Source organism: Wasmannia auropunctata, unplaced genomic scaffold, assembly GCF_000956235.1.
Source record: "Wasmannia auropunctata unplaced genomic scaffold, wasmannia.A_1.0 LD336106.1, whole genome shotgun sequence".
Classification (NCBI taxonomy): domain Eukaryota; kingdom Metazoa; phylum Arthropoda; class Insecta; order Hymenoptera; family Formicidae; genus Wasmannia; species Wasmannia auropunctata.
The window spans coordinates 5,284,614-5,309,395 of NW_012026784.1; the positions used below are offsets into that span (position 1 = coordinate 5,284,614).

General features: G+C 38.2%; 6 protein-coding genes and 1 long non-coding RNA gene across 8 annotated transcripts in view; 5 read left to right on the forward strand and 2 right to left on the reverse strand.

The window, feature by feature from the left end:
- The first annotated feature begins 21 nt into the window (after positions 1–21).
- Positions 22–3,601, forward strand: LOC105454068 (WAS protein family homolog 1). The gene is made up of 4 exons (XM_011696420.1): positions 22–715; positions 1,175–1,304; positions 1,433–1,991; positions 2,112–3,601. Exons 1-4 carry the CDS (start codon positions 694–696, stop codon positions 2,895–2,897), a joined length of 1,497 nt encoding a protein of 498 aa, XP_011694722.1. The 5' UTR covers positions 22–693; the 3' UTR covers positions 2,898–3,601.
- Positions 3,319–10,622, reverse strand: LOC105454061 (congested-like trachea protein). Its single transcript, XM_011696406.1, has 5 exons — positions 10,210–10,622; positions 9,926–10,040; positions 9,007–9,321; positions 5,775–5,948; positions 3,319–4,516 (listed from the first exon to the last, which is right to left on the reverse strand). Exons 1-5 carry the CDS (start codon positions 10,303–10,305, stop codon positions 4,329–4,331), a joined length of 888 nt encoding a protein of 295 aa, XP_011694708.1. The 5' UTR covers positions 10,306–10,622; the 3' UTR covers positions 3,319–4,328.
- LOC105454054 (insulin-like growth factor-binding protein complex acid labile subunit) lies at positions 6,036–8,989 on the forward strand. The gene is made up of 6 exons (XM_011696393.1): positions 6,036–6,262; positions 6,551–6,688; positions 6,754–6,885; positions 6,960–7,777; positions 7,843–8,392; positions 8,543–8,989. Exons 1-6 carry the CDS (start codon positions 6,224–6,226, stop codon positions 8,714–8,716), a joined length of 1,851 nt encoding a protein of 616 aa, XP_011694695.1. The 5' UTR covers positions 6,036–6,223; the 3' UTR covers positions 8,717–8,989.
- A 726-nt stretch (positions 10,623–11,348) lies between the features above and the next one.
- On the forward strand, positions 11,349–15,395 carry LOC105454077 (N-acetylgalactosaminyltransferase 7). The gene is made up of 11 exons (XM_011696431.1): positions 11,349–11,586; positions 11,812–11,988; positions 12,374–12,579; positions 12,671–12,837; positions 12,932–13,139; positions 13,509–13,685; positions 13,784–14,027; positions 14,101–14,322; positions 14,424–14,522; positions 14,623–14,748; positions 14,843–15,395. Exons 1-11 carry the CDS (start codon positions 11,536–11,538, stop codon positions 14,981–14,983), a joined length of 1,818 nt encoding a protein of 605 aa, XP_011694733.1. The 5' UTR covers positions 11,349–11,535; the 3' UTR covers positions 14,984–15,395.
- A 204-nt stretch (positions 15,396–15,599) lies between these two features.
- Positions 15,600–17,058, forward strand: LOC105454092. The gene is made up of 2 exons (XR_974951.1): positions 15,600–15,969; positions 16,126–17,058. It is a non-coding gene; the product is annotated as an uncharacterized LOC105454092 (long non-coding RNA).
- Positions 16,735–21,210, reverse strand: LOC105454086 (T-complex protein 1 subunit delta). Its single transcript, XM_011696443.1, has 10 exons — positions 20,832–21,210; positions 19,921–19,973; positions 19,725–19,814; positions 19,397–19,648; positions 19,166–19,261; positions 18,919–19,080; positions 18,480–18,824; positions 18,100–18,351; positions 17,458–17,741; positions 16,735–17,379 (listed from the first exon to the last, which is right to left on the reverse strand). Exons 1-9 carry the CDS (start codon positions 20,950–20,952, stop codon positions 17,496–17,498), a joined length of 1,617 nt encoding a protein of 538 aa, XP_011694745.1. The 5' UTR covers positions 20,953–21,210; the 3' UTR covers positions 16,735–17,379; positions 17,458–17,495.
- A 1,206-nt stretch (positions 21,211–22,416) lies between these two features.
- LOC105454098 overlaps positions 22,417–24,782 on the forward strand; it is a 32,003-nt gene continuing 29,637 nt past the window's right edge. Inside the window, exon 1 of one of the 2 annotated variants that reach the window (XM_011696461.1) lies at positions 22,417–23,455. In XM_011696461.1, coding sequence (XP_011694763.1) covers positions 23,302–23,455 — 154 coding nt within the window. In that variant the 5' untranslated portion in view covers positions 22,417–23,301. The remainder of the gene's footprint in view (positions 23,456–24,782) is intronic. The other variant, XM_011696471.1, reaches the window with a different exon arrangement.

Below are 24,782 nucleotides of genomic sequence, written 5' to 3' on the forward strand. Positions count from 1 at the left end.
AATATATATAAAGAGGTTTCTTTGAAAGACTAAAATATATCAAAAATATATATTTAAATAAATTTATTATCCTGCAAAAATGCAGCTTGAATGGTAATTACGGTGTTCTATTATCCTCAAGACACGAGAGTTTTCTCAGCCGCTACATCGGCAGTTTGTGATACTATCTTACCGACCACCTGCGTTCGAGCAGCCTCTCTGGTAAAAGACCGGGATGGCTCCTCTCACGCCTCTCATGACTGTCAAGTGTCAGCTGTCATGCTAGTCAATAGGCATGTTTCTCTCTGGCGGAAGTTAGTTCTTCGTAGCTGAATTTTTTGTACTTTCCCTCTTCCTCCCTCCAACGTTTAATTATACATCTTTGTCATTTTGAGCGTAAATAGTACAGCGTATAGTGCAATTACAAAGAACGGAATTCGTAATTTTTTTGGACGTCAGGCGATGTCATCTCATCAGACATTGTCATCTCGTGTTGACTGGTGTCTCGTCAACGAATTTCAGGAACATGATCTGAGGCGGATGTCATGCGGCTTACGCCTGAGATAGTCGATCGGATTAACGTAATTCGCGTACTCGCGTGTCCGTAATTCAGAGCACGTCGGCACCTCGCACACGTCCCGTGAGACATGCCCGTCGCCGCTCTGTGAGACGCCTATCCTCGCTGCTCTCTCGCCGCACCTTGCCGGGAGCAAGATGCCAGAACGGATCGAGATCGGTACGTGGAATCTCGGCTTTTGCAGTACAATGGTTTTGCTCGCGATGTACGAATCCGCGCTTTATTATTTACTCGCTTATAATTATTTACTCGATGCAACATAACCTAACGGAGTCATTTAAAAAATATGAGGTGCGCTATATAACCTTGCGAGAAGGTTAAAAGTGCTATAATCCAACCAGCCGATGGAGTAAAAGAAAAAAAAAAGAAAAAAATATGAATCTGGTGTGAATGTGCTAAATAACTTTCTTGAGCACCCAAAACTTAAACAAAATTTTCTTTAAATATGAGCAAATCACCCTTATATATCTGATTATTATTCTATATACACATATATGTATATATTATGTATAAAATAAACAATATTGTATATATTATTTTATATATATAGTACGTATATATTTGTTTTATTATATATTATATTGATATATTTGATTATTCGAGTTCCATCAATTCCAGGTGTTATTCCAAATAATTTGAGGCATGAGGAGACTATAGTTCAAATAGCGGAAGCTCTGGATAATCTGAGCGATGCTGTCTCATATATATTCAATTGCATTGACAGGAGACTTTCGGAGAACACACAAAGGTAAAATGAAAAAAAATTAAGAATCTATCAATTTCTCAACATTCAGTCGTACGACAGTATTTATTGTCTTGCTTATTTTTGTGCATCTGCTTGATCCAATATTTCTCAAATAATGAATTTGTCTTTAGATTAACCAACATAAAAGAGAGGGCTAGGAAGCTGGAGGACAGATTGCACTATTTACAGACTAATTTGAACCTGAAAGCGGTAAAAATGTATTCTGCTGCTAAGTATCCGGCTAATCACACTTACAAGGAGTATCAAATGACCATACCGCCACAGCGCGAGCGTGCCGCTGCTATACCAAGCGTTTACAAGTGTTCCGTGCCCATAAAGGATATCCCTGAAGCATATTTATCTTCCAATTGCAAAACGGAGGACGGCCAATACGCCGCGAATGTCAGCCTCCAAGAGAAGCTCCAATTTTATCACGTGCGATCGAAGGCTGGCAAAAAAGATAATCTCGAGGATGACGTGGAGCCGTTCCCGCCGCAATTATCCTCAGTTAGCGCCCTCCTACTGTTCGACAGCATGGACAGCCCGTACGAAAAAACGTCCGTGCGATCGTCGCGTCAATCTACTGACAAGCAGCAAATTGAGGACGCCCCAGATTCGATTGTACAACCGTGGCTCTCGTCAGAAATGGACGCGTCTTCCAGCTATTTGTACACCCCGACCCTCGGAGAGGTCAGATTCTCATATGCATTAACTTATTTATTTAACAATACAATTTATGTCAATTTGAGAAAATTTGTACTTGTGCTTGAATTAACGATTTATTCTTATAAAAGTCCTTACGTATTTCAGGTCCCTCAAATAAATGTACCGCTGACGCTCCCAGATCTACCAGGCATTGTAGACGATGAGAAATTCGTGCTTGATCTCAACTCGCAAAGTCCTATCGCGCCGTCATCCGCGGTTACGACACCTACCGTTCGTCTAGATCTACCAACGCCAATCAGTGACGAGAAAGACTCTCGAGAGCCGAAGGCGGAAGACTGCGCTCCACATTTGCCTGTTCTAACTGGAACCACGTCCGCCGCAACTGCACCGTCACCCGCGCCGCCGCCTCCGCCACCTCCTACGGTCACCGTAGATGCGAACAGTGCCGCGAGCAACGAAAAAGTGAATTTTCAAGTTGCGGCACCTCCGCCACCGCCGCCGCCACCACCGCCACCGCCGCCGATCGCGGAGCTGCCGGCCGTGTCCGCGCCAAGTGACGGTTCGAAGAAGAAGGACAAGACACCGAGCCGTCCGCCTGCGACAGCCGCAACGGACGATCGATCCAATCTGATGGCGGCGATACGAGACGCTGGCGGTATAGGCAGAGCGAAATTGAGGCCCACCGTGCCGGACGAGAAGAAGGGCGATCGATGGTCCTCGGCCTCGGTTGGCGGAGATCTGATGGCGGATCTGCATGCGAAACTGGCGCTGAGACGCAAAGGTATCGCCGGCTCGACGGTAGGCGCCCTGGAGAGGATGTCGAGTTTGATACCGCCACCCCCGAAACCGAACGAAGCGTCCGCGTCGGACAGAAATTCCGCCACCAGCGAATACGACTCCCAACCCGACACGGACGATTGGGAGGAGTGATGATTGCTGTTGCGGTAATTGGTATAAGAGCGGCGTGCCGTTGAACGATTATTGTGACAAATGCGGAATCATGACAAATGGCTTGAAAGTAATCGGCATCCGCGCGTGAACACTCAGGGGTACTTTTAGTGGACAGATCCAATGAAGTAGAGGAGAATAGAATCACAATACGCAGATCTAGTTATTTTTTTATTCAACAGATCTGAAAATTATTTGATTTTAAATTTCACTTTCGTCCGATGGCCACTAATTGTATCTTTTTTTTTTTTACGAGAAAATAATTTGTATAAATCTATATTTAATATATTATTCTGGTAGTATTACAATAATTTGAACAAAATAAGATTACGCGACTATTTACAGATGGATAAATTACAGAATTTCCGTGGAGATAGTAGAAGAATTAATATGAAAGAATAAGTAACAGAATAGAAAATTTTATTTTGTGCGTCAATACATTTTCCCAGAAAACTAATTATTTACTTATATTTATGTATACAGATTTTCATTTTGTTCGTTATATATGTATATTATGTACGATCTTCCTCAGAAAAAATCTTGTACATAAAGTATATTACAGAGGTAATTAGCCCATTAAAGTCCTGATTGTAAATTCCTTAATAAACGATACAGTGTACAATATGCGAATGTAACTAATATGTATATATACTGTTATGTTAATAAAGTTTTATATTCAAACTGTATAATACACAATTACATTTGTGATATTAAAATTTGCACATATAGCAAAGCTACTGAGCAGTCTTTACGTCAATACGTATCTTAAGAATTATTAATATCACGACTCGCGATGTATATGTTTACAATGTATAACATATATATATTTGAAACTCTTTACAAAACAACAAGTTCTGCAAAAGTACAACCTTGGTCATAAATATAAATTCGATTTTTTTTAAAGGCGATAATAAAAGTTAAAAGAGGACTAATAAAATATTAAAGTTTTAATAAAAATAACTATTTTTTAATAAAACTTCTAATTTCTTTTTCGTTAATTACACAGCGTTTATCGTCAATTTGTGAAAATACTTTATACTTACGGCTAAGGCTGTATATGCTATACCCTGATGTCATACTTTCATTTGTTTGCTTCTTACGTAGTACATACATACATACATATGTGACAGAATTTAAAAAAGTCTGGCTTTCGAATGCAGACTCCATTCGCATAGGATGACTATCTTACTTTGCATTTCGAAATACTAAACACGTAACACTTTATGTGTACCATCAGCTTGAGATTCATTCTCAAGATAGCTGCGAGGCAAGAATAAATGTAATCTATTTCTGTCGCGGTAAAATTAATCGCTTTGCATCTATCGAGTATGAATCGTGGTGTAAGGGGAGCAACGGATACCGAGAGGCAGAACATTTTTCGAAAATTCTATAATTACATGGCGCGGCTTTAAGTTACAAACTCGGCGCGGTCCAGTTCAAGAATTTCATGCAAATTTCGAAGCCCATAAAACAGGCCGCGTTTGCAGGAAAAGCTCGCAGCATAACGGGTACGACACCCTTGTAAAGCGCCGTTGGTCCCTCGTTTTTCATCAATTTAACAAATACCTCGCGTATCCCCTTTTTATACGTGCCTTCTGGTGCTGTATAACAATAATAATAGTGGGATAATAAATATTACGTTGCACATTTATATCTGTTGATTAATTACTTATTCTAATGGACTCTAATTATTGGGTTGTTCAAAAAGTCATTGCGTTTTTTCCGATAGATACCGTAGATTGTATTTGTAATGTATTGAACGTTTATATAAATTCATCAACCCCATACCCCAACAGCTGACACTTCTAGCTTCCAAAAAAAAATTCATAAATTAATCAACAATTCTTTTTAACATTTCGAAAATGAATCAACACGAGCATTTTCGCTGTTTTACTTTATTACTTCCGAAAAGGAAAGAACGCTGTGCAGGCTTGTGACAAGATGCGTAAAATTTATGGTGACGAGGCTTTAAAAGAACGCCAATGTCAATATTGGTTTGCACGTTTTCGTTCTAGTGACTACAGTGTAAAAGATGCACCTCGCTCAGGTCGGCCATCGGAGGTTGCTGACGGAGAAAATGAAATTTTTCGAGAAAGGGATCATGATGCTTATAGAAAGCTGGCAAAAGATCATCGAACAAAATGGGCAATACATTGATTAATGTCAATTCCTTGTATTGGATCATCCGGAAAGTTCTGCATGAGTTTTCTCACATCTGCGCGGATATCAGAATTTTTTAATTTTGCGCTAATGAGGAAGCCCAAACTCGCGTGTGTGAAGTCGACACCTCATCTTTTTGCACCGCAGGTTTTGATGAAAGTTCAAACTTCAGGTTGATAAGAGAAGTCTTTTTAAACAATGCATCTATAAAATATGCATATGTTCATTATATTTGATTCTATAGTGTCCTAAAGATGGAGAATCAGAAACAATATTTTTGCAATATTATTATGCTTTTCTATTTCAGAAAGGGCAAGAACGTATGCGAGACAGCGCGTAAAGTCTACGGACAAAATACTGTTTCCGATAATACAGCTCGGAGGTGATTTGTAAAATTTCAAGGTGATTTCATTCTCAAAGACGAGGCGCGATCTGGGCATTCCTGCACTGTGAATGATCTACTGAAGAAAGCATCGCCGAAAATTTTCGTTGTACAAGAGCTGGCAGAGAAATTATAAATTGCAAACAATACCGTACAAATTTGTCTCTGTGAATGAATGAACCGCAGAACTTTCCGGTTGAATATAAAATAAACGGTCTTGAAAATCACCGAAGACGCAACGACTTTTTGAACAACCCAATATAATTTTAGAGAGAAAAAAAAGAAAGAGAGAAGAGAATAAAAGTATGTATACGTACCAGTCTGCAGGCGACTCTTGAGGATATCAGGTGGCATCCCCACCAGCCAATTTGCAATACCCGCACAGCCGCCAGCCGTTATGGTAGCCAGTAAGCTAAGCTTCCCTCCTTCTGGAGTAAATTGGTCCTTCAGATATTCGTATGTCATAAAGTACATTCCGCTAGCTGGAATATCTGGAAAAGAAAAAGGCATATGGAGACGCAATAAATCAGGGCTCGCTCGAGTATCCTTGTGCGAACCAAAGATGGCACATAAACATTATGTAGAATTAATAATAGCGAGTAGAGCGTGTGGGTTGGCAGATAGAAGGCATCCTGTTTGATAGGAAGCACATCAAAGCATATAGATAACAGTTAACAAAATCCAGTTTCCTTCGGGCCAGTGTGCTGCCGCTCTGGTCCCAAGTATCGTGCTCCGTCTCAAAATCGTAATCATAAAGTGAAACAACATGACATTTGTTCTCTTCCTTCTCGTCGTCTTGTCGTTGGTACATACAAATTTTAACACCTTGTCACGCGCCTCGTTATAGTAAATTCAACTTCGCTTTCCGTGTAAATTATTTTATATATACGTGACGCGCGCGTCGACATATTTTAATGTATAACTAATGTACATACTATTTTTATATACATACTAATATATCATAAAATGCCTTCTATCAAAGTAGATTCAACGTTGTAAGATAGATTAAGAAGTCACAAAGTAATCTATATACAAGTTCGAAATGTTCTGCCGCAGTATAAAACCGTTGATTCAAATTGCTTCGTATATTCAGGATCAGTGTATGGGACAAATTATCGATATCGGTGACGTGTGGGAGATCAAATGCCCGCAGGGATGCACCTGTGAGATCCAGAAGTATTCCGATCTGTCCCTGCATCAATGGGCCGGCACGAACAGAAATAATAATCAGGTAATGAGCAAACGGACAACCAACGTATTCGCTCTTCCGTAATCTAACGCATCCTCGCTCGACAGGATATACCACCTTCCGACGATGTTGATTTTAACATGGACAATCCGATGGCTCACGAATTGCTGAAAATCGCGACGTGCGTGATTGTTGACAACCCCGAGGAACTTTTGGCTAAGCTTCCCTCGGATATACAGGTCACACGAAGAGCATACGTAATTTCGTACGTTTATACATCTCTTTTAAGTAACTCATCTTGGCGTTTCATCAGGTTCTGACGTTACTCGAATCGGGCAGCGGGGACGTTGATATTCTTCTGCAAGCCGCTGCATTCCAACGCTTCACCGAACTGATATCGCTGGACGTTCAAGGGCTAGATTACAGCGACCCCTCCATGAAAGAGGCGAATAATCGTACGGAAAGAGGCGGCGTTATTCTCGCGTCTGACGCAATGTATCCTCTAGGACCCACTTTACTGTATCTAAATTTGGAACGAGTCAAATTGTCGAATTTAAATTTGCCGAACAAGGGCAAGGCGAACCTGGTGATCAAGCCGATGAATTCGCAGGAAACGAAGACAATCGACGAAAGCCAGATGTCTGCGAGCAATACCAGCCAGCACAAGGGTCACAGGCTCATATTTCTAAGCCAACAGAATAACGAGGACAAGGAGATATTGCCATACAATCTGTACAAACAAGAACTGGAAGGCTACAGAGAAAACGTTGAGCTGTTTGCCGCGCTCGGTGCGCTGACTCATTTAAGGGTGTACGATTGCGCCCTGAAAGATATATCTTGGCACATGTTCGACGGCCTCAACAGCCTCCTCTATCTCTCGCTGGAAAAGAACAGTCTGAAGTTCATTCCCGAATTTTGCTTCTACGGCACGCCGAACTTGAGATCGCTCTCACTCGCAGGCAACGAATTATTGACACTGAAGTGCGTAGACCTGGCAGGATTACTTCTGCTGGAACATCTGGATTTGAGACAAAATAATCTAACGTTCCTATCGGAGTTGTCGTTTCCGCCATTCCCAGCACTTGTCAGCGCTGATTTCACGGACAACCCTCTGGATTCCATTTTTCCAAGGTAATGAGATAATACTCGACGTGCTTCCACGATTAAATCTGACGACTATCGTACATTTATTTCAGTACCTTCGAGATCATGAATACGACAATAAAACTGTATGTCGGTGGTGCGGCGGCAAAACTGAAACTGCAGAAGAACTCGTTACTGGGTTTACGCCGCGCCGAGATACTGCACATGTACAATCTAGAGATACCTGTATTAGAACGTTTCATCCTGCAAGGAGTGCCGTCGTTGACGCACCTCAAGATGCGAGGAATCGTCTCGAGCATCGATTTCGACGCCTTTGTCGACCTTGCCAATTTGCTGGACCTCGATCTAAGTAATTGTCACATTCAGCGAATTTCTATGGACGCCTTCTACGGCTTGGAGAAAGTCGGGAGAATTGACTTGTCGAATAACGATTTTGAAGCGATACCGCCCGGTTTGTTCACCGCTCAACAGCAGAAGGAACTGAGAGAAATTATACTTACGGGGAACAAATTAACTTCGCTACCTTTAGATTTCTTTAGAAACCTGAGGCTGCCGAATAAACAGACGCGCGTACAAAATATAAGATTGGACGACAATCCTTGGGATTGTGCGTGCACGATGGTCACCTGGAATCCCAATTTGGTAACTAATATTGCACCTGATCTCCATTCGTTCAAGTCATTCGCTAATAACTTAAACAATTACAAATAAAAAAGAAAATTCAGAATGTATCTCTAATCATATATTAGTAAGCAATACAAAAATCGTTAACGGCAACTTTGTGCAACGCAGGTGAACAGAAATAAGGAGACGGCTCCGCGCTGTTCAACGCCAAAACGATTGCAGAACTGGGGAGTCTTCTATGCATTGCGCAAAGGTGGTTTACAATGCAGAGGCCCGAAGAAAAGGTACATTCGAAAATTCCTGAAGACGAGAAGCTTTGATGAGGATAACAATATCAGTTAGCCAATCTCTCTCTCTCCTCAAATTGTACGTGTATACTGATATACACGCAGGATTAACGAAAGAAATACATAAAAAAAAATTTTTACATAACGTGCCTCCCTTTCCAAAAATATAAATTTGATCCTTCATTTTAGGGCAAGTATTAATATACGTTTGCGCACGTGGAAATTACCGTTTCATATTCTAACAAAGTTCTACTTGATATATGCAAATGTAACATCTTTTAAATGTTATTTGATAAACAATATACATCATTGAGAATTGTAACATTAACAAAATATGAATCATACCTCTCAACAATGTGGCACAGGTGCCTTTATAGATGCTTCTGATGCCCCCTTCTCGATACAACTGCTTCGCGCAATCCAGAGGCCCGTTGTACTTCGGCTTCGCGTCCGCATGCTGTATTTGCAACAGACACTTGATACGCTCACCGGGCGCCATTATCACGGTCGTGAATATACCGCTAAATGCGCCAGCGTAGAACAATTGCAACGTCGTGAGTTTCTCGTCCGAAACTCTCTGCTGCAGCTTCTTTCCAACGCTGTATCCGAAGAAGCTTATGGCGAATATCGGCGCTACGCCGGATAACGGCGCGCCCATGCCTGAACAAATAATAAAACATATGTTAATTAATAATTTCCTCTTTCAAAAATATATTTTACACAAGCCTGTAAAATATGTGAATAACAATTTTATATATAATATAATTCACTAGAGGCAATAAATATCCTTGCTGACTTAGAAACCTAGTTGAGCTACTTGAATACTATTTATACATCATGTTACATAAAGTTTTGCAAATTCTAAAACGTTAAATTGTTTGCTTCATCCTGATACAACCATCAAAGCGCAGTTGATATGTTTATAGCAATAGCTTGAGAATATCTTTATAATCTCAACATTGAAATTGGAACTGCCTGACATGACGATATTCGTATGATGTTCGTATGATGTTCAGCTTGCCTACTTATAGAAACCTGATTAAACTACTTGAATACTATTTATACATCATGTTACATAAAGTTTTGCAAATTCTAAAACACTAAATTGTCTGCTTCATCCTGACACAATTATCAAAGTGTCAATCAATATGTTTATAGCATAAGCTTGAGAATATATAAAAATATCTCTATAATCTCGACACTGAAATTGGAAGAGCCTGACATGGTATGGTATTTGTATGGTGTTCGGCGGAAACATAAATACCCTTATATAAGCCACGTATTCCCTCTTTCGTGACTGTTTTCTTAGCACAGTCCCATGTGCCGGAGTACAGAGGCAATTCGTTAGGTCCTGGCACTGGCATCGTCTGGAGCCGTACCTGTACACAGAACGTTTCTTAATATGCAAAATAACGCACATGATTGCGTGCAGACGCGGAGGGCAAATTGTAATATTAGATAGAACGTAGGTGAGAAAAGGGAGAGCAGGAACAGGTCGACTCGACCAATTTGATTTAACAAGCTGATTAATTGAAGTGGTAACCTCACCTTTATGGTGTCCAGAGGATGGCCAGCCACCACGGTGCACACCCCTCCGAAACCGCCGCTTAAGAAATATTTAACAGGGCTAACGCTGTCCGACATGATTATTGTGTAATTGAAAGTCCGTCAAAAGGGTATCGAGGAAATCACAGCTACTAAAACTCGTTGGGCAAGCCAGAGGGGTCAAAGTACACCGGCAATTGGCTCTTGACGTATCGAGATCGTAAGTTCCATTAATCGGCAGTGACGTTTTTCACAATGTTTTACGTAACTTAATGTACATCCGTATTTATAGTGCAATGACATTTTAATAATAAGGATAAATGCGAGAAAAGTAATCACAAATACATGTCATAAACGGCTGGTCTCACCGGTCTGTTCTTTCGCGAGGCATTTTGTTACACTATCTGCACTCGAAACGGAGATAAGTATATACATCGTGAGGGAAAAAAAGAGGAGAAAGTCTGTACATATGAAAGTGTAAAACAAATCAAAGCATCCGAATATGTCACTGACATATGATGTATATACAATACATGCATCAATCTCGTCGGTGTGTCGCTTTAATTTTTATTTCAATTGTGGATCATATCGTGATCGAATCATCTGGGGGTCGATTATTGTGTATCTTGAAACGAGGTGAAAATAATAAAAATGAGCAAATTCACTAGGTATTGCATGCTAAGGAATTAAATTGTAAATATTCTGTCGTAATTTGAATTTGCTCACTATATAATTTTGTAATTTTCACCTTATCCGACCAAAATACACAATTAATTCCCTGACGGCTTAGATTTCCGAAATAACGATACTTCATCTTGTGTGCAACTATCCTTAAAAATAAGAAATAAATAATTCGACAATACGGTAATAAAAGATATTCAACATAATTCGTTTTAAAAACTGCAGACATGATAGACATAATGGAATTTTTCACTTGCGAATTCAAACTCAGTGTACAAAAAAACTACTCTTCTGTTCCAATCGAAGTCGCAAGAAAAAAGTTAGAATGTGCAAACCCGTGTACATAATTATATAATTTTCATTCTTTTGCAATGCTGCGCTTCGGGCGACTCATTCGAAAGAAGCGGTACTCCTGGCCGCGAGGGGGTCACACGTCGCGCGATTTTCTCGTGGCAAGTATGGCGATTAGGCACTCTGCGAGTGCAGCGTCTCTACTCCCGTATTTTTAGTACATTGCGTGACAGCTGGCGACACGCCGACACGTTGGCTGCTTTTATGCAAATGTAGACAATTATGATTTTGGTACAGTAGAATAAGTAGGGTTGCGAACGTGTGATAATTATTGATGTTCGACACGTTGACGGATGCATGTCACTGAACCGGCTTTGGGTTATCCCGGTTTCCCTCTTCCGACGAAAGGTACCGCACATTTCATTTATTTATTTATCGGAATTGCTAGCTGAAATTAGGACACGTTAGTTCCGTTAGTTAAACGAATTAAATATGCAGCGGCCGATTTGCCAATTGTTTGTTTACTCCGGAAAATAATACGCGTCGCCGGCAGGATTTTCGGGAAGATTCTCGTGTTACGTTCTCCGAAAAGGCATCAACAAAACGGTATTGAAAACACGCTTAAATTTTTAGATAATATATAATTTGGAGAAGATGAGGATTGTGCAGCTCAGAAGGAATCGCTTGTTCCATATAATGATTGGCAGCACCCTGGTACTGCTGGTTTTGTACATTCTCCTTAATTTTTCCTCGGACAATCATATGAGTAATATAAAAGAGTACTGGGCACAAGGTCTTGGAAAGAAACAGGTAAAGTACTTACTTTTAATTGATCTAGTTTGTTTTGCATATGTTTATGCCAAAAATTTGTTACTGACTTTCGAGCAGGGGAGACTGGAGATTAAAGTAACAGAGGCAAGTTGTAGCACCTATAAAGTGTTAAAAACAAGATATAAAAGCATATTAGAAATTCGTATTAGAACGCTACAAACTTCTCTTACAAAACTTTTCTTTCATCTGGTTTTGATATTTTTTATATAAGTGTTACGACTTGCCTCTGTCTTGCCTTGTACTTTTAACTCCAGTCTCCCCTGCTAGTCAATACCAAATTTTCCACATAACAGTCTTCTCTGCTTCTACTGTGTCAAATATATCTCCTTTCCTATGTCAAATGTATCTTATTTTAATATCACAGGTAACAGTGTTTGTAGAAGGTTTAGGAAATTATGAGCTGCGCGATGTGCCGATTAGAACCGGCCCAGGCGAAGATGGGAAACCGCACATTTTGAGGGACGATCAGCTGAACGATGTTCAGCAATCAGAGTCCGAATACGGTATGAATATGGTGTGCTCTGATGAAATCTCATTGTCGAGATCGATACCTGATACCAGACCCGCAGAGTAAGTCCCATTTCTCTGCAGTTGGCAATATTAGTGTCTCTGATGTATTTTTTAATTTCTGTTTCTCTCTCTTTTTTTTAATATGATACAGATGTAAGCACTGGAACTATCCGGAAGAATTGCCACGTACCAGCGTCATTGTAGTTTTCCACAACGAAGGTTGGTCTGTCTTAATGCGAACTATCCAGAGCGTCATAGATCGTACTCCGTCGAAGCTACTCGAAGAGATTCTCCTCGTTGACGATTTCTCTGATAAAGGTGCGTGCCTGCGTGTAACGTGACAAGTTACAGTACTTGCACTTGAGGTGTTCGATGGTTAACATATCCGACAAATTAATGCAATCTTTTTCAGAGAATTTAAAGAGCGATTTAGATTCCTATATTGAGCAATGGGGTGGGAAAGTTCGATTACTTAGAAACTATGAAAGGCAAGGTTTAATACGAACGCGATCTCGAGGGGCACGCGAGGCCAGGGGCGAAGTAATCGTATTTTTAGACGCTCATTGTGAAGTCAATGTGAATTGGCTGCCTCCGCTTTTAGCGCCAATTGCTGAAAATAGGTAAAATAATTCAATTTATATTGGAATAAAAAATATCAACGTTTTTTTTTGCAACTTAAAAGAACTGAAGTACAGTAAAATTCTTAAAAATAGTTCGGATAATTGAGGCTCATTTACTAGTTCCGATAATAAAGCGCTATCGTTCAGAAAACTGAAGTCGAGCATTTCGAGTTTTTATTTTCCAAACAGCTCCAATAATAAGAGCTCAGCTCTAACGAGTTATATTGAGCACAAACTTGTTCGCATAAATGAAGCGGAAAAACAAAGTTTTACTGTATACTATCAAATAGAATAATAAATCCTTCGTTCTTCTAATATAAATGATATAACTTGACAGTTTTTCTTCTAAATGCATTTCTTTTCTTCTAGAAACGTAATGACTGTTCCTGTGATAGACGGTATTGATCACAAGACTTTTGAATATCGTCCTGTGTATCAAGAAAACCATTTGTACAGGGGAATTTTTGAGTGGGGCATGTTGTATAAAGAGAACGAATTGCCTCGGCGGGAAGCCAAGACGCGTGCACATGACAGTATGCCGTACAGGTGCGACTTCTATTCTTTCTACGTGCTGTCCTCTGTCTAGCTTGTTATCTCAATATTTTTTTCTCCAATATTATCTCATTTATATATGGGCCTTATAGGTCACCTACGCACGCCGGTGGCTTATTCGCGATAAATCGACAATACTTTTTATCATTGGGTGGATACGACGAAGGATTGCTCGTTTGGGGTGGAGAAAATTTCGAACTGTCCTTTAAGATATGGCAGTGCGGTGGAAGTATTTTATGGGTACCGTGCTCACACGTCGGGCACGTGTATCGAGGATTTATGCCTTACACCTTCGGTAAACTTGCTCAGAAAAAGAAAGGACCATTGATAACTATTGTGAGTAATCTATCATCGTGCATAAATATATATCATTACCGAGAAATAGTTATAAAGTGAATTGTTTTTCTAGAATTATAAACGAGTTATCGAAACGTGGTTCGACGAGAAACACAAGGAATTCTTTTATACGAGAGAACCTCTGGCTCGATTGCTCGATCACGGCGATATATCTGAGCAGTTGGCCTTCAAAGAACGCAAGAAATGCAAGAGCTTCCAGTGGTACATGGATAATGTGGCATATGATGTGCTAGATAAATTTCCAGAACTCCCACCAAATATTCACTGGGGAGAGGTACGTTTGACCAGTAGCTTAAATGAATGCATTCGTTTTAGTTTTCTCAATAAATTTTATATATGTAATTTTTATGTTAAACCTTGACAATACTTTTTTAGCTACGAAATGTGGCAACTGCATCATGTCTAGACACTATGGGTCACGCACCACCAAGCCTCATGGCTACTTCCCACTGCCATGGATTCGGAAACAATCAAGTAATTAGCAAATACTTTATTTTGTTATTCTATCTCCTATTTTTAGTAGTTTCTTTATTTCATACTTTATTACCTCTAATTCGGTAATATTTCTCATTAGCTCATCAGATTGAATGCCAAGGGTCAATTGGGTGTCGGTGAGAGATGCATCGAAGCGGATGGCCAAGGTGTAAAATACGCATTTTGTCGTCTAGGAACTGCAGACGGTCCGTGGCAATATGACGAAGTAAGTCTTTTCTTTTGACGATAGAAATTTCAACCGGATAAATAAAAATCTTTACACGAACACGTTATGGATACATGTTAATTCGCACTTGCAGAAAACGAAGACTCTGTTACATAGAGTACATAAGAAGTGTATGGCACTCCATCCCCAAACTCAGCAGTTATCTCTGATGCCGTGTGACATAAACAATACTTATCAGCAGTGGGGTTTTTATCAAGTCCATCCGCGATGGTAATATGGAAGACTTTTCTACTTATCAAAATTTGTAAATTATTTGAGATTGTGCACAAGAGTGCAAAATTTATTTAGTAATGTGTAATAATGCAGGATAGTTTGTTTGCGACGAATTATACATTAGTGAGTGATATAAATAAATAATAATTACGAAGTTGAATATTGACACATCGAATAAATATTATACGATAAGAATAATCTCGGATTTTATATCTGTTAAGACGTGGAAGACAGAAGTTTATTTTTTGCACTTTATATGAAGTGCAAAAAGTAAATTTAATTTACGAGCTTCTTGAAGTTTCTACATTTAGATAGTAATTAAAACGGCGTTTAGATAATTTTTTAAACAAAACTATCCCAGTTAAAACATATTGCTTCCTCTTCATACTGACTGATAAGCTATAAAACTATCGTAAAATAACCCGTTAGGCAAAAATGTTTTAGACAAAAGTTGTATAATTTCAAGCATATGCATAAAAAAATTAAGGTATAATAATTAAAAAATCAATAGTTTACGAAAATGTTTTTTAATTTACTTTTTTTTCTCATTTTATATTTTATGTCGAAATATAGCATGATAAAATATCTCATAAAATATTGATTTTTCGATAACTTTACTTAATATTTTTAATGCAGAATAATTAGAATAATCATATTATATAAAAAAAATTATATAATTCCATTTAAAAAAGTGGAGATGATCTTAATCTGACCTTGCCATTGCCTCCCAAAGTGATTATTTCAACATATTAGTCCCTTGAAATTAAACAACTTTTGTTTGAAACATTTTTTTCTCAAATGTTTTCTTTTCAAGATATTCAAGTGTGTTAATTTAAATAATTCATCCTGTATATGAAAAATATACACATCTAAGAAAAATATTTTGATATATAAACTTCCTGTTACTACTGCCAAGATTTCTTCTCATGATACTTCTAAGATGGACTGAAATTCTCTAAAATCTCACTTAAAATATTCTTTTTTAGTATCAGTAACGTTTTTTTAATTCTTGACTTCCAGGATAAGTTGATAATGTTACTTCTCATATATTGTTCAAAAAATAGAGATTGATATTATGATATAGAAATTTATATTTATTTCTAAATGAAAATTGTAATTTATATATACATACGCTATATATACATCAGTAACGTTTTTTTAATTCTTGACTTCCAGGACAAGTTGATAATGTTACTTCTCATATATTGTTCAAAAAATAGAGATTGATATTATGATATAGAAATTTATATTTATTTCTAAATGAAAATTGTAATTTATATATACATACGCTATATATACATCTGCGTGAGTCTTATGCAAGAATGTGTGTAAAAATTTATACATAAAAAAATATGTACATTCCAGAAAGTTAAAATACGTATTACATATTTTTAAGACATTTTTATTTTTATAGCAGTGCATCAAATTCTTCATTACTATTGTAAAACATTTTACATATTAATAATTAGAATATAGTAATATAAAATTAGAAGTAATATTATAGTATATTATAGTAATATAAAAAAACATATTTTCTCTTATTTTGCATAATGGACAATCTATTTATGTAAGCTTTTCGATATAATCAGGAGAAGTATATATCTTTGTTATCCTATTGTAAAATTGCTTGCATAAAATTTTATACTTGTTAATGTTTGTTCCAGATTTATACTTTGTATTCTCAAAAATTAATCTTTTTATCTTTATTGATGAAATGAAAAGTTATTGGAGCTAAGAAAAACGAAAAAATGATTAGCGCAATATTGTGCATGTTTATTTGTAATATATGGAATAGAGTGTTTTCGAATATTACGATCTTAATGTATAAGTAATTTTGAGATTTATAATGCAGCTACTATATAAATGTACTTAACGACATTTACGAATTACGTTAATGACTATTATTATGATTAAATTTAGAGTTTAAAAGTAATAGACGTGCAGTTGATTTATAACGTGAAAATGCAATATAGATAAATATTTTATTACATGCAAGATGTACTTAATGTTTAGTTATACTTAAACAAAATTCTGTTGTACATGAGATTATTATTTCGATTAAATTGTTAAGAGCAATACGTATGTATTATGTATATCTTTCTTAGATACAAATGTTAATATTTACAAGATTTCCCAAATTTATCACCTTTTCCTTTCAATAATAAGAAAAATTTTCCATTAGGGTAAAATTTAACAATTTTATAACGTTCTTATATGTTCATTATGCCGAAAAAATAAATACGAATTATGAGTTCACACTGAATATTTCACATTTTTTTATTGTTCTGCGTAACGTATCTAAAAAATAATACATTATGTAAAACTTTTGCAAAAAGCATACAATTAATCGTAAATGTATAGACTTTTGTAACCAATGAAACGTACGTGTGCACAAATCTGTAAACGAAAACGAAAAATCATGTTACAAAGATAACAAAAATATGAAATTATGTAACTATTGTTAATTATACTTACTGCAAGAGTGCGGAATCAATTTTAACACGTCTGATGATTTATTGAGTCGTATTGACAATGTCATCAATCTTCAGTATACTGCGTACAGTTTCAGACGCAAGAGTTATTGAGCTAGTAGAAACTAGCAGTGGTTGAATCACGTTCTCCTCTAATATATTAGTGATGGCGCCTTTCCGCACATTAATCCCCGCTGTTACCTCACCCTTTGCGTGTCGATTGCGAAGTTCAGTTACCGTAGCTATCGGATTTAAACCCGCGTTTTCGGCCAACGTCGACGGAATCACCTGTAATTTAAAATTACAATATCATTAAATATCGTATCAATTTTATTCTAAACTATTATACAATTAATTTTATCAGTTTTTTTTGGATGGTAAACAGTTTAATACAAATAAAAATAATTATACGTGAAAAAGAGATTCAACAGAATCACTCTTGTTATCTGCACATGATATAAAGAATTTATATAAATGAAAAAATATTGCACATGACAGAAATAAAAGAAAGAAAACAAGATAACTAGATAAACCAGTTGTAATAATTCTTTTTTAAAGAATAGAAATTTAAGTAATACAGAAATAATAATAGAAAATTCTTAAAATCCATTTACAAAAAACTGTAAACTACGTTTAATATACTAACCTCAAGCGCATTTGCAAAGGCCTTGATGCAATATGCATTAACTCCGCCTAAGGTCACTGCGTATTCTCCCAATTTTAATGCCAATTCAATCTCTGGTGCACCACCACCGGCAATCAGCGCTTTTTGCTTCACTAAACATCGGATGACGCACAAGGCATCGTGCAGCGATCTCTCGGCTTCCTCCAATACTAATTTGTTGCTACCACGTACGAGAACCGTGACTGTTTTCCCATGATTTTGGATTCCTGTGACCTGCATAAAAAAATGTCACAAATGTATAACTTATATTTTAGACGTAACGTGTTGCGGATTACGAAATGAAAGAAAGACGATATCGTGTATTCTAATTTTCGTTTTTTTTTTCCTAAGCAAAAACACACCTTAACAAATTTCGAATTTCCAGTTTGAACCTCTTCGCAGAGCTCCGCGTTGACAAGATTCTCAGACACAAAATGATCCAGCGACGCGATTGGTCTGCAACCGAGCGTTTTGCACACGAAAGGAATGTCCTCGCGCTCCACATCCTTTATCACCATGACCTTAATTTTGTCCAAGAAATGTATCGCAAGATCGCTGACAGCGTCGCGCAAGACTGACTTTTGCACGAGAAGTACATTGCAACCCGTTTTCTTGATCTGTTTCACAATATTCAGTATGTAAGCACGTTCCTCCTTCAAAACACGATCCATCGCTGCATAGTCTGATACGATAACGTTATGATCCATCTGGAAATAAACAAGAATTTGATTAATTCATCTATGCAAAGGATCCATGAGTGAAAATAAATACACGTGTGTCGCATTATATCACGATACTTACGTCGGTTTTCGGCGGTGAAATGCAAAATTGAATTAATCCAATCTTAGCTTTCTCAATACGTTTCGGGCCGTTAACATTACAAGATTTCTGGGTAAATATTAATCCATCTATTAATTCAGTGTCTTCAACGGTACCCCCTAACTTCTTTATCACTTTGATGTCCTATGAGAATGCACGTAAGCAAATTTACTTTAGTAATTCACATAGTCTACTAAATAATATAATAATGAAAAGAATTTGCTCTCACATTTAGGTCAACTGACACTTCCTGGCCTTCTTCTGTAACCTTTAATACTGCGTCCACGGCGAGTGGTGCAAGAAGACTAGATTGTTGATGCACAACCTGAAATGTATTAATAATAAACATTAAATTATTGTATATGCAATACATATTATAAATATGTTAGATTTTGTGTATGAAACCTGACAATTATAGTGTAATATTAATATTATTGTCAAATTCATTTTTTAGATGTACCTTGGAATTAAGAGATGTTGCTGCAACCTTTACAAGAGATTCTTTGTCCGTTAGGTCAACAGGTATGGACATGTGCGACAGAATTGATACTGCTTTAGATGCCGCTTTCTGAAAGGCGTCGCTGATCGAAGTGGGGTGAATGCCCTTCTGCAACAAACGTTCGGCTGCCTCTAACAATGATCCACCTATCACGACGACACTCGTGGTACCATCGCCAGCTTCTATATCTTGAGCCTTTGACAACTCGACGAGCTAAACATAAGATAAGTATACATTGTAATATAAAATTCTTCACGAACGTTCAAAGCGAGAGAAATTTACTTCTCACCATTTTTGCAGCGGGATGGATTACGTTCATCTCTTTCAAGATAGTGGCACCATCATTTGTGATAGTAACCTCTCCATTACCAGCTTGAATCTATTATATTTGCATATATACAAAATGAATTAGTATTACATATGTAATAAAGTTTTATATATATAAAACTTTATTAATCAAAAATTCTGATGAATATAAAATTTACCATCTTGTCCATTCCTCTAGGTCCAAGACTTGTGCGTATCGCATCGCTGACAGCTACAGAAAAAAAATAATTTATCTATAGTAATCAAATCATAAAAAACAAGCTATTGTTGTAATTCGTTCATCTCGCAAATAATAACAGATGTGAAAATTACTTTAAAGAGAGGTTCTGTTTTTGCTAAAGCGTGACAGAAAATTATATTTCATTTACGTAATTTATTTCTATTGTAACTTATCTAACAATTTAATTCGATATGACGTATCAATCAAAGCATAACACTCTCTGTGAATACTGTGCATTCAAGCTGGCAGTTCGCCGAGCGATTGCTATATGACTAACAAACAGCAGCTCGTACACATCGTTTAACGACAACAATTTTTGTCGTATGAAAAACTATCTATTGAAATTACTGTCATTACTAGATAATAATATTCCCATTGATAAATGCATAGATTTCCATTTTTTGATAATACATTTTGTGTTTTTAAAAAGATTTTCATCATATAAATAAAAATTACTAAAACATAGACATTATAAACAGAAAATAAGCAATATTATCAAATTTATATTTATATAATAGCATAGATTAAAAAGTCAAAGGAGAACAATGATGACTTATTTAAATAGCAAGTGAACAATTTATTTTAATAAACTAAATCAGTCAGTTAGAAAACAAAGAATGACCTGGCCGCTGTGATAAAGCAGCTAACAATTTTTATCGTGTTAACGCGTTCGCTCGACGAGCATGCTAGCTGTTTTGCCGGCACGAAGTCTCGAACGCACCCATTGCTATATAAGGTAACATTTTCCTCAGCTTCGCGCTATGGAGGTGGTCCGACCGATCGAACTGCGAGGTTACATCCCGAGAAAACTACCGGGTCGGTCGCATATCGCGAATCGCAATCCCTTACCTTTGGCCGCGTTGATGTTGCTACTGCGAATATCCGCGGGTTTGCTCTTGTCCTTGTAGGCCTGCCCATGAGACCCGCGGCTGTCGCCATTCTCCATCGGCTTTCTCACGTTCTTGGTCATGTTTCGTCGTCGCGACTGAACGATTCTCGTAATAGGTTAGGAGGAAGAATACGTTTCCGTTTCCTTCGTTCGAACAGCGTAGAAGCCAGCTAACGTGACGCTCTACGATTCGTGATTATTTCACACTTGACGGCGAAGCGTGGCAAAACGTCGATAGAAGAACGTCACGATGTTCGCCGAGAACGGAGCACGCCGAGGAGCACGTCGTATCGTTGCGAAGACTTGCGATGCGAGCCGGATCTTCCGCGCATGCGCAGCGCTACGACCATGATTTGAGCCTCGTAGTTGCACTACGTTACACTTTATACACTTAAAATGGCAGTGGTTTGTCCTAAATTCTTATTACAGGTACTCGTACCGTACACAGTCGTATTTATTCGCGTTATTGCTTCATCTCCACAAATTTTTACATTTAAAAGAAATAGATATCTATCCGATTGTTGGACAGAGAAAAAGCGAAGCTCTCGGTGTAAAAAGTGCAAGTAACACGACATCAAACCTATATTGCTATTGGTGAAACATTGACGGTGAAACGTTTCCGAAAGATATATATATAGTAATTGTCACGCGTTGATTAATGACAATGTAATTTCTAAAGCAAGTGACAAATAAACAATTATTGCTTGGAAACAATAGCTGGCGATTGGACACCGACAGCACTGAAAGTGATGAAAAAATTGATTCGAAATATTTATTGAAAACGCGATACTTTACGACGTCAGTTTTGAATAATTTTAATGGAACATTAATACCTTATTAATTCAAGCTAGAGAATTTTAATTGAAATAATTTTTTATTGTTCCATAATTAAAGAAAATTTTTTAAACAGTACACTATATAATATATATTATGCAATGCTAGTGCAGAGTTTCTATATTAATATAATTACATTTTAATGTTTACTTTTTAATTTTGCAAAAAATTTTGGAGCAATTTTGAACACATAGTATAAGTAATAGTGAGATCATTTTTCGTTGAAGAACGCGATTACGAAAAAGCATATTTGAGACTCAAGATTAAGGTAGATTTATGAGCGAGGAAGCGCTCGCTCGTATATCCCTCGTTGAATTGGAGCGCCCTCCGACAAGCTCCTATTCGGACGCCCGCGCAGGGCCGGTCCTGACGGCGAGAAGCATATCAACAATCTCCCCTTCCCTCTCTATAGTCCCCAACCGACAGCTAGGTAGGACTCAGATTACAGAGCTGCCAGACTTGAGACGCGAGTCAATGGAGAGTCACGCGAGAATCGAGCGGAAAGAACGTGTACACGGAGAAAAGGCATGTTGTATACTTGCGCGAATACGTATAAACGTGCATGCCCATCCCCCGTGTACGTATTCCCTCCACGCGACCGCCCGTCGCGCGTCTACCATCACTGACTCAGAAGCACCTGTTGCTCGCCGCCTACCTGTGTTACTCGCTCCGCGCCGCGGCACCGCTCCGTGCTCTGTCCACAGACCACAGTCAGTACGTCGCGCGGCGTTGCAGAGCGAGGAGGACGCACGTACAGCGCGGGCCGGTCGACTCTTTCGCGACGTGAGTTTTGCGCGCATGTAAAACGCGGTGTTTTTGTGAAATCATACGAATCGGCGGAGCGCGTACGCGGGAAGGATAATATGCCTCGCCGCGCCGGTATTTCCCGGACCGACAGCTGAGAGACGCGCTGTCCGATCCGTTCGCGATCGTTTCTCCCGTCCGCGCGTCGCCGGCCGAATTTTGACAATCGATCCTGTCCACTGATGTGAATCTCCCTGTGTGTGTGTATGTGTGTATGTGTGATCCGCGCCACACGACCCGGCGATCGAATATATCGCGTATCGGTCTTCTCCGTGGTAATTAACGTCCGCGATTCTTCGTTCCGCTGTCCGCGACGCACTTTACGCCACGGGAAAATATTGTGTGCGCGCGCGCGCGCGCTTGAACGCACACCATTCGTTTCAAATCGACGCGAGTAGGAAAGTCATATAATCGACAACAATATATCGATCGTTTTCTATCTTGCAAATTTTTTGCAAAAATTCAATACGGGCAATATCGATAGAATACGAAAAAAGGAGGACGGAAAAACGAAGCGAAAACGAGAAAGATATAGAAGAGTATCTAGTGAATCTCTCGTCGCGGAGCATCTCTGCGCGCTCGTCCGGGTGGAGATTGGTTTGCGCGCGCGAAACTATGCGACCAAATTGACGACGCAACGAAGAAGGAAAGGGAGAAGGAAAACGAGATAGAGGGATAGAGAGAGAGAGAGAAGGAGAGCGAGTCACAGAGGCAAGTCGCGGTAAGAACGCCGCGACCGGTTGAAGCCGCGCGAGAATATGTGCGAGAGACGGATCTGAGCGCGAGCGAGCCATGGAGGACGCAGCAGCAGCAGCAGCACCAGCAGCGCAGGATACCTGCTTCGGGACGGGCAGCGTGGCCGGAGCTGTGATCGGGACCTTTCTGACGACGATCCTTCTGCTCGCCGTTGCCGCGCTTCTCTACAAGCAGTGGCGCCGACGTAAGAGTGAGTCCCGTCTCTTTCAACCTGTTGATCCGCCGATTCAATGGAGACACTTTTACATTAGTTTTGCAGCTTTCGAAGGCTGCGAAGGGAAGAAGGGAGGGAGAAGGTCGAGCACTTTTGTAAATTATTTTATAATTTACACTTATTTTAACTATATATAAATTATTAGAAATATGCCATATTTTATTATTTTATAAATGGCATTAATATATTCAAATGGAGTTATAAATCAAGAATAATTATACATATATATGTATATAAAATGCTACATGAATAGCTCTCATACTTACATGTATGTAACAATATATATCTATACATGTATAATTGCTACAAAATTGAATGGCTCTTGTGCATATTTAAAATTGTCAATTAATTTCTTTAAAAATACATTATCTCTGTAAGATTAAATTTAATTAATAATATTTTTAATTTTTGACTTTGTGAAAGAAAGAAGAGAGAAAAATGTTGAGAATGTCTAAATGTCGAGAATCTCTCTCAAGCGAATGTTTTTTGCGAATTTAGGGATGTCCGATAAAACCCTCTTGTTTCATTCGGATAGATAACATTTGAAAATATTGTTCTCTGTTCTTGAAAAAAAATAAAAAAATAAAATCTTGTTCTTTCGATTAGAAAAGATAGATTGCATCGTAGCTCGTCGCAACACAATAAGCCAACGTCATTCAGAGAAATAGCAGCGGGAGGGGCATGCACTTCACACTTCGATGAGTATCCCAGTTCGAGCATTTTAATTGGCGCTATTTTTAAAAGTGTCTCCATTGATTCTATATGTATTTTTCTTTTTTTTTCCTCTCCATCCGGATATTCTCTTATTTAATCTCCGAGATAACTTACGATTTGTTCGACTCAAAAACAACACGCTCAAACGACGATTGGATAAACGTTCCGATGTAATTAGAACGTTCGACATCGCGCGTTACGTTCGATTAACGCTTAAAGTTGCGCGACGTGAAAAATTTGGCATTCTGGGAAAGGAATTGAAAGTGATTTTACATGCCTTGACACTTTCCATACGGATTACTGGTGTAACGAGTCGCGCGGTGCAAGTCTCCGCGTGCGAATTTTATCTGAGCGACCGTTTTACGACCGGTCACTTTAATCTAATTTTCCACACGGAAACTGCGAACTTTGGTATGACAGATTGTCACACAATGGAAAATCTTTTTCGCTAAAAAGATTTCTTAACAAAAAATTGGAATTACTTACGGTAATTCTAGTAATATTGTAGCATTTTATGTAGAAAAATCTACTGTATTATAAAATATATTGTATTCTATTACATAATTCTAGTAATTCTAGTATATATGTA